Below are 9,629 nucleotides of genomic sequence, written 5' to 3'. Positions count from 1 at the left end.
TAGTTGGATACAATACCTTTATTTTATTTATTTATTTTTATGTGGTGCTGAGGATCAAACCCAGGGCCTCACACTTCCTGGGCGAGTGCTCTACCACAGAGCCCCAGGCCCAAGTGCCAGTTTCTTGACAGCACTTGTCATTTATGTGATCTCCTTTTTCCTTTTCAGTGAGTTGGGAACAGCGTACGTTTCTGCAACCACGGGGGCTGTGGCCACAGCACTGGGGCTGAACGCGCTGACCAAGGTACTCAGGCTGCCATCTGGTGGCAGAGCGGGGCAGTGCAGTCTCACCTCTCTGGCCCCAGTCTCCTGGTGTTTCTCAGGAATGTCCTGGTCCTGGCTTTGTTGTTCCACTTTTATCTGCAGCTGCATGCTTTATTATATCCCCTGTGAGTGTGGAAGGGCTATCACCAATGGCACCAGTCAGGACGGTCAGCTGTGCCTGGCCCTGTGCACTAACCTCTGAGTGCCCCATCCTGGCAGTCCCTGAGTCTGTGAGGTGGCCGCGGGCCTCTGAAGAGCTGAAGGAGGCAGTATCTGAACTCAAACATTGGGACTTTGGGACTCCAGAGCCCACGTGCCTTCAGCTACACCAAGCTGCTGATGTGCCCCAGGGGTGTGCATTGTCCCAGTGTGCCCATGCCAGGAAAGCAAAAACTCCCCAAGGAAACCACCTTAAGGTGCTGGTGGCTGTGTGTCTGCATGCCCGGGGCTCACAGCATGTCTGGGAGGGTCTGGGAGCCCACCTGGCCACAGGAGGGGAACTGACGCTGCCGGTCACCTTCCTGCAGCACGTGTCGCCACTCATAGGACGCTTCGTGCCCTTTGCTGCCGTGGCTGCTGCCAATTGTATTAACATCCCGCTGATGCGTCAAAGGTAAGGCCGGCCTTCACTCCCAGAGGACTGCACTGGCAGGACATCTCTTGTAATAATGGGCTTCACTGAAATTTCCCAAAATATATTTTTACTGTACAGAAAAAATTAAGCGTGATCTGGAATGTGCCTCAAAGTATTCCAGGCTTGGGGTGAGGGTAGGTGCATGGGGCAGTACACCTGGCCGTGGGCTGCCAGTTGCCAGAGCAGGCTGGTGAGAGCCTGGGCTGAGGCTAGCTCAGCCACTCTCTGTAACCAAGGTCTTAGGACATGGCTCAAGCTGTTGCTGAGCTGAGGTTGGGTTAGACGAAGAAGGTCTATGCAGGAGAAGCTGACTCTCCAAATAGGTTCCCTTTTTTCCCTTGGGGCTTTCTTTTGGAGCTTAAATATTAATATGTACTTTTGAAGGTATTTTTTTAGAATTGGCAAAAATTAATGGAGAAGAAAGAACGAGAAAAAGCATTTTGGAATGGAAAAAGAAAAACAGGGTAACAGTAGGAGTTCTAGTGTTAGTGCCTCGTCTTGCCTCTCCAGTAGAGCTGTGGTCTAGACTGTGTCCGTGCAGCTAGTCGACTCCATGCCTTGCCTTATATCTGCCCCTGGTTTGGAAAGTTGCTCAGGTCTGTACGTGAGCATGGAAATCAGCCTTATCCTCAAGTTAGCACATCTAGTCTTCAGAGCATATTGTTATTGGAAAGGGTACACCTTTTTAAAGTGTGGTAGTGTTATTTTCCCTTTGTCTGTCAGAGGGGACTGAACCTGTTCATGGCATTTAAAAATACATTTGTCAGTGCCAAAAGTGACGCCTGAGTGGGCTCTGGATGCAGCAGGGTTGATCTTGCCAGCGAACGCTGTCCCGGGTGCTGTAGGAGGGCACGCGTGGGCACCTTTGCTTGTGTTTGGTTCTGCAGGGAGCTCAAAGCTGGCATTCCAGTCACCGATGACAACGGGAACCGCTTGGGCGAGTCAGCGAATGCGGCACAGCAGGCCATCTCCCAGGTGGTCGTCTCCAGGATTCTCATGGCGGCCCCCGGCATGGGTTAGTGGACCTGCGTCTCCGTCGTCCCTTCATTCACCCCATACGTGGAGGCTCTGGGAGCCTTCTCATGTCCCAGCTACAGCAAGGCAGTGTAAAGTCACTCTCCTGTGGGAAAGTTGCCTCTGGTGGCAACTGCAGAAAATAACAACTAAATAAACACCTAGTGCAGGGGTATTCCTTATCCCAAAGGCTGGGGACCAACTGTGTTCCAGATTTAGGATTTCTTTGAATTTGGCAAATATTTGCCTACATAAAATGAGTATATAACGAGCTGTCTTGGGGATAAGATGTTTACTTGTCTAAACATGGAATTTACTCATATGCACATGCTCTAAAGATTTTGTGCAATATTTTTAATAATTTTGTGCATCAAAGTTTGTATAACACTTGGGTGTTTGGACCATGTGACATAGTGCAAGTGGTGAGGATTTGAAGAGAAGGAATTTGATCTGTGTAAATCTTAGAATTCCCAAAACTTAATGGAGACAAATAAATTCTCCTGAAGATTCATCTGTAGCCATTGGAAACCCTGGGAACACAGAATACGTGGGAATGCTTAGAACAGCTGTTAGTGTGTGCCAAGTGACTATTTTCTCTCTAGGGCTTGGAGCTAGTGTGACCACAAAGCCGGCACTGTGTTTAGTTCCTCTGAGTTTCCTGCTCATCGTAAGGTGGCTGGAAGCTGCCTTGAGACAGGAATCCTAGAGAAGGTTCCCAGACTCACTCAGTCTTTGAAAGAAATGAAACAAAACAGAAATTCGTGTGTTTAATTTTATCACTTAAGCTGCATGCGAAGAGCACTTGGCTATAAGAGGAAGCTCTCAGATGAAGCCTACCTAATCAGCTACTGTCAGGCTTTCCCACCACGCCTGCGGCTGTTTCTAAATTCCTTCTGTCACTGTGGATGCTCTTCGGCAGCCAAGTAGGACTAGGCAGCAAAAGTCAGGGAGAGTGTGTGAAGGCCCCCTGAGCACAGCCACACACCCTGCACCCCTCATGAGCCCGCAGAGAGGATGCATCTGCATGGACCATGGCAGGATTTTACCTTTGTCGTTGTTCCTTAAGCAATTCAGCATGACAGCTGTTCACAGAGATGGACATGGTACCAGGCGGCACATGTAATCTCGAGGTGACCTTAAGTACACAGGAGGAGGTGGGAAGGTCACTTGCATGGACCCCAACCTTCTCCAGGGGACCTACACATCCAGGGTTTGGGCACCCCCGGGGTCCCCCACAACCCTGAGGGCCAGGGCCAGCTGTGTTTGCCTTCCAACTGACTGGGAAAGTCGGCCTCATCTGATTCCACACAGGCACCTCCGCTGCCATGTGGGGACACCGGGTGTTCTGTGGGGCGCCCAGGAGGCCACAGTGTGAACTCCAGGCCTAGATCCCAGAGCCAGACCCTGTTGCTACCTGTGAGGAGGCCACAGTGCTCCCTGGACACGCCTGCTGAGCCCTGGCTCCCGAGGTTTTGGGAACCAAATGGCCACTCCCACTTATGGTCCTCGCTTGCTCTGGGTTTAGGCTTTTCCCTTGTAAGTCCTAGTGAAGTTCATTTCCAGCAACTTGGTTATTGTAAACACTGATCTCCAGGAAAGAAACCCAGGATTTCTGTCAGCTGCATTGAAACAGCTGGTGTGAACTTAAATACGTGGATAGCTATGAGCTAGTGAGCCAGTGCTGCCACCCAGGTCCCAGATGTCGCCCCAGCACCCGAGGTCTAGTCATGGCCACCAGTTTAACATAATGCCCACTGTTTGATAGACAGGAGAACAGAACACAGAGGCCCAGAGAAATCAGGCAGCCTTACCAAGGTCACCCAGCTCACAGGTAGCCCACCCAGCCCATATTAAAGCAACTTCTGCATGATTCCGGTCAGGATCCCTCAGCTGTCCTGCATGCATGGTGGACGCTCAAGGAAGGCTGTGGGGGAATCATTCCTGATGCCCATGCTGTTGCCTTTTAAAAGCTCAGTGTAGAATTCCTTTCAAGGTTATAGACCTTTCTGGCTGGCAGAGAGCATTATGTTATTTTTGCGAACTTCTGCAATTTTATAAATTTAAGTTTATTTATCTTATGATTATTGGTTTAATTGGACAGATGCATGCGACATACAGTTGTTTGATGCATGTACAGTGGGCCATCATCAACAAATTTGAATTTAATAAAGAATCACTACAAATAGTTTTCACCCTGCCAATGTAAAAACAGCCCAAGTGACATAAGCCTTCTGTCGAATTTTTGAAAAAACAAATTGAGCCGAAAACAGTCATTCAGTCGAGCTTTCTGTGCTCTGTGCTTTCTCCCAGCCATCCCTCCGTTTATCATGAACACTCTGGAGAAGAAGGCCTTCCTGAAGGTGAGTGCTGGCTGCTGCCCTTCCTCAGTCCCCCCCCCCCCCACACACACACACACAGAATGTCTCCTGCCCCAGCAGCAGGTAAGGAACAGGAAGGTCCATGTCTCTTGGGCACTTATGTAAACGCGGTGATGTTGCTGGGGACATTCCATTCTGACCTCAGATGTCTGGGGCAGTGTTCCTAAATGAAGAGCACTGCCACTGAGAGGGTCCTGGGGGCTGCATGCCAGGTCACCTGTTGTGTCCCAGCTATGTGAAACGAGTAGACGGCGTGAGTTTGGATTATGTCCATAGGTCCCTGTCGTTAGTCGTCAGGAATGAAGATGTAATTTGGGGAACTGGACTTAGACCCCGCTGTGTATAGATGATTCATTATCTATCAGCTGTGTGCCCTGAAGGCCTGTCACAGATTGAAACTGAAGCTGTAACTGGGACGTCTCGGCCCACGACCAGCGTCCTTCCTGGATTGCGCGCTGTGCCATGCGGGGTGAGCACCACTTTGATCCACCTCAGTTTCCCAGTTCTTAGACGAGTAGGGTATGTTGTGTTGGGAAGCTGGTGTGGCTGGACCTGCCTGGAGCAGTGGCCCAGGTCCTCACTGTGAGGGCAGGTGTGCTGTGGTGAATACGGCAGGTCCCATGGGGTGAGCTCTTCTGAGTCTTAGCAGCAAACCTGTAACTGCAAGGGCCACTGTGAAGCTCTGGAGAGAGGCCACGGCTCACAGACCAAACCTCCCGTGTGAGGTCAGGGGCGTGTTCCTGGATCTCACTCTGGGGGTCCCAGTGGGGAAACTGAGGGAAGCAGTAGGTGAGCACTTTCTCTTCAAGTCCATGCTTTGAAAAATAAGCCAAGAAAATAATGCTGTGGAAAAACAGTGCTAGTGAGCACCTCACTTGACAGACACTCCCAGACCATTGCCCATGGATGCCCCGAGCCCACGTCTGGGACCCCCTCCCCAGCACTCCTCTCCTGTTCCTGAGAGCCTTGGAGACATGGAGCATCGTGGTCCCCACACTGTAGTTTGTGGAACCGCTAGCCCTAGCAGTCTTACATAATAGCGTGCACGGTGCCACAGAGAACAGTCGCTCTGCAGTGACGAACTGTCTCTGCTCCTTGTACGGCTCCCAGAGGAAGTCCACAGACCCTGCACTGCCCCAGGAAGCTGACCGGCAAAAATCCGAGTCCCATCCGTCTCCTTTGTAGGTTTCTGACAACCTTAATCACTAGATGAACAGGAATACCAACAGCTCCACCTATACTCAAGCAGCAATCTCCTGAAACAGCAGTCACCTGTCTCTGGTGTTATTTTCCATGGTTTTAGCTACCTGTAGTCAACTGTGGTCCAAAAACACTAAATGGAAAATTCCAGATATAAACAACTCATGAGTTATAAGTTGTACGCCCTTCTGGGCAGTGTCAGCCCTGGGTCCAGCATATCCACTCTGCTCCCACGACCCGCCCAGTAACCTCAGCAGCCATCTTGGTCATTAAATCAACAGTCATGGTACCACAGTGCTTGTGTTAAGTAACCCCTAATTTGCTTAATGGCCCTGAAGCACAGAGCAGTGACTCTGGCCACTGGATCATAGTGTATTGTTATGTGGTTGTTATATTTTGTTATTAGTTATCACTGTCGATCTCTTAATGTGCCTAACTCAGAAATCAGACTGCCCCATGGGTGTGTCTGAACTGTCCCACAGGAGAAGCGAGCATGTGGTGTGTGGGGTTCCATCCCACCCAACATTGCAGGTGCCCACTGGGGTCAGGAGGGTCCCTGTGGATAAGGGGGACTGTGTGCACACCAGATTGTAACTGTGGGCTCATTTCACATTCTTCTTTGACAAATTTGTATTTTGAAGATTCATAAAAAAGTTTTGCTGAAATCTCTTTCTGGTGCCAAGATTGGGAATGATTAATGGTTTAAAGCTCCCAAAGGATTCATTTATAGGCTAGGGCAACACTTGTCTAAGCACTACCCATGATATGGTCAGCTGGAATCCATCAGGTTTGACATCCTCATGATTTAAGAAACCTGAGAAAACGTCCACCTGACCATCTCTGCTTGACTTAGAAGAGGTGGTTCAGACTTCGGGGGAGAAAAAGTTTTAAAATGAACGCAAACCAGGGACATCGATATGGTTTTTCAAACAGTAGAGTAACAGCTGCTGCATCCGATGGTCACCCCTCTGATGCCCTGGGTTGTTGTCTGCTCTCTGGATCCTGGAAGTCCCTAGGTCTGCAGTATGCGGACCCAAGCAACTTTTGATCCCTTAACTCATCAGTATCGACATGGATGACTTTAGAAGCAGCAGGGAATCAAAAGGCACACTTAATAAAGCAGATTTCTTCTCCTGCCACATTTAAGAGAAATCACACTTTGCAAGCAAGACAGATTTCCAGCTGTGTGAAAAACTTGGGAATTGCCATCTTGTTTTGTTTGTGTGGCATTAAAGTAACAGCTTTTGCAAGACCAGAGTGGGAAAGGTGGTTTAACCAGTACTCTTACCAGGCCACCATCCTCAAGAGTTTTGCAGGTGACGTGGAAGTCAGTTTGGAGGTCGCCTTCCGTGGCAGCATCCTCAGCATGTAAGCTTTTCCTGCCCCTTTGTCTCAGCCTCTCAAATGCCCCCAACATCCAGTTGGCAGGGCACCTTAACAGGTTGGCTGTGGAGTCGAGGCTGAGAATCTTATCAGCTGCCACCACCAGCGGGTCATTATTCGGCCGAGTTTGGCTCCAGCCAGTGGACCCTAAGTATCCTCTAGCCGCTGATGTGTGCCTGGCCATGGCTGGAAGTCCAGAAGTTCTATGGGTCTGCATTTCTGTCCACACTGACGCTGAACAGCTAGTCCCTGGGGAGACTCGCTTCCTCCTCCCACCTAAGGTGGGAGTCACTGTGGCTACGTCCTGGTGTTTTCTCACGTGGGAGGACCTACCAAATGACACCTGCATCCCAGGCCACTGTGGCCACACTGTTCAATCCTTTGCAAAATTAGAAAGATGAATAAATACTGTTCTCCCTACCCCTGTAATGTGTGGTTTAGCTGAGCTGTCATCGTAACTTGAAAGGGTGCACCTTACTCTTTCCACGGAGCCCCTGCCCGCCCCATCCCCACGCTGAAGTTTTTGGAGTGCTATGGCAAGGTGTAGGAGAGAGGCTGTCCGAATAGCCCAGGGGTCTGCCTGAGCCCCTCCCTGGCCACAGGAGGTCTGGTGGCTGCTGTACTTCAGATTCCAGTGGAAGAAGTGGCTTTGAAAAAGTAACGGCCAAGCGCAGCGGGGTCCCTCACACCCCACCACTCCCAGGTCAGCAGCACCTTGCAGGTAAATGCTGCATTTTGCCCAGGTAGAGGTGAGGCTGGGACTCGCTGGATAGGGGCCATTTCTGAAACATTTGCAGAGGGAGAAAAAGTTTTAAAATGAACGCAAACCAGGGACATCAATATGGTTTTTCAAACAGTAGAATAACAGCTGCCGCATTTGCAGAGCTGGTTTTATCCATGTCCACACTTCTCGGTGTGCAGAGCATTTTCACACCCTGCTTGGAAAAGGGGGCTTCACTGCACACCTTTTATAAGACTCAGGGCTCACTCCCGAGGCGGGACACTGTGCCCCTGCCGCAGAGTCTGCCTGGGTCCGGCTCCCACGCCAGGTGTGCCTCCTCTGCAAGGACGCACTGATCTGGGCTTTTGCCTCGCGCATGACCACCCTCCTCTGCAGACTCCAACTAACTGAGCAATCCGGGCTTTTTAAACGACAGTGCGTGGGGAGCAAGTGCATGAGTCATCCTCCCTCCGCTCCATCTTTCCCCAAGTGGAGCACTGGGAAGAGGCGCCCAGGATGGGCAGGTGACTCATGGAAAATTTTACAGCTACCAAGAAGTCCACTGACTAAAATCATGGTGCTTTTGTAAACAGTTTTCTAGAAGAACGGGCCCTGTTGTCACTTTTAACGTAGGTCACTCTTGCTGACACTCTCATTGGGGATAAAATTGGTATAGTTTGGGTCCTATAATAGTTCTTGTTCCTTTTAAATGTGATTCTTTTCTGTTCCCTTTAATAACGACCGATGGCTTTTCAGGACTGTGCTGATTGATGGTGGTGTTTGTTTCTTCATTCTTGGTCACTGTTTATTCATTAGCCCTCTCCTGAGTGCCCATCGGATACCAAGCAATGTGGTAGGAGCCTGAGTCACAGAAGCAGGGCACAAGCCCCACTCTCAGGAGCAGACAGCATGGTAGAGGAAAGGGGCCCAGGACAAAAGGTTACCATGCACGGTAACTATAGCATGGAGCATAGAGGGACTGTTACCCAGCTGAGGCAGGTGGGCAATCACCTACACAGGACCAGCCATACATGTGGTCTACACAAGCTTCCTGAGGACACAGCATGACACCTGGTAGGAGAGCTGTGACATTTTAGGTTGGCAGGGATATTGGCAATATGTGGGGAATAGACCCATGTACAAAAATAAGCCCTCAATGTTTATAGAAAACAAATATAAAAGTTGTGATCATAAAAGTACTGGAAGAAAATATGGAGCACTGATTAGCAAAGATCTCTTCTTAAACAACACCCAAAATTCAAGCCCAGTCAAGAAATAAAATGATAAATTTTTGCCTTCATCAAATTTTTAAAATTCCGCTCTTCAAAAACTGTACAGAAAAAAAAAAAAAAAAAAAAAAAAACAAGAAACAGACTGGGAGGAAATTTTTGCAGCCAGAATGCATGAAGAACTCCGTCAATGCTCACTCGGGAAACAAACCAGCAGCCAGGCACAGGGCTCACACCTAAACCCCAGCAGCTTAGGAGACTGAGGCAGGAGGATCATAAATTCGAGGTCAACCTGGGAAACTTGGTGTTTCAAAAAAGCGGTGGGGGCCTGGGAGTGTAGCTTGGGGGTAAAAGCAACCCCAGGTTCAACCACCAGTCCAAAGGGGAAAAAAAGTCCAAAGAAAAAAAGTACTTTTAGTCATTGCAGTACACAATGGAGTATTACTCTGCATTAAAAAATGACAAAATCATAGAATTTGCAGGGAAATGGATGGCACTAGAGCAGATTATGCTAAGTGAAGCTAGCCAATCCCTAAAAAACAAATGCCAAATGTCTTCTTTGATAAAAGGAGAGTAACTAAGAACAGAGTAGGGACGAAGAGCAGGAGAAGAAGATTAACATTAAACAGAGATGAGAGGTGGGAGGGAAAGGGAGAGAAAAAGGAAATTGCATGGAAATGGAAGGAGACCCTCAGGGTTATACAAAAGAACATACAAGAGGAAATGAGGGGAAAGGGAAAAATAATACAAGGGGGAGAAATGAAGGTCAGTAGAGGGGGTAGAGAGAGAAGAGGGGAGGGGAGGGG

At 49.3% G+C, this 9,629-nt stretch overlaps 1 protein-coding gene across 5 annotated transcripts in view; it reads left to right on the top strand.

Moving 5' to 3' along the window:
* Positions 1 to 9,629, top strand: part of Sfxn1 (sideroflexin 1) — a 32,210-nt gene that overhangs the window by 15,842 nt on the left and 6,739 nt on the right. For 2 of the 5 annotated variants that reach the window (XM_048815238.1, XM_015492604.2), the window contains 4 exons: positions 169 to 244; positions 792 to 877; positions 1,786 to 1,913; positions 4,223 to 4,272. In XM_048815238.1, the coding sequence (XP_048671195.1) occupies positions 169 to 244; positions 792 to 877; positions 1,786 to 1,913; positions 4,223 to 4,272 (340 nt within the window). The other 3 variants (XM_048815226.1, XM_048815234.1, XM_048815219.1) reach the window with 3 other exon arrangements.

This window comes from Marmota marmota, unplaced genomic scaffold (assembly GCF_001458135.2).
Source record: "Marmota marmota marmota unplaced genomic scaffold, marMar, whole genome shotgun sequence".
NCBI lineage: Eukaryota > Metazoa > Chordata > Mammalia > Rodentia > Sciuridae > Marmota > Marmota marmota.
This window is presented reverse-complemented; position numbering and strand designations above follow the sequence as displayed.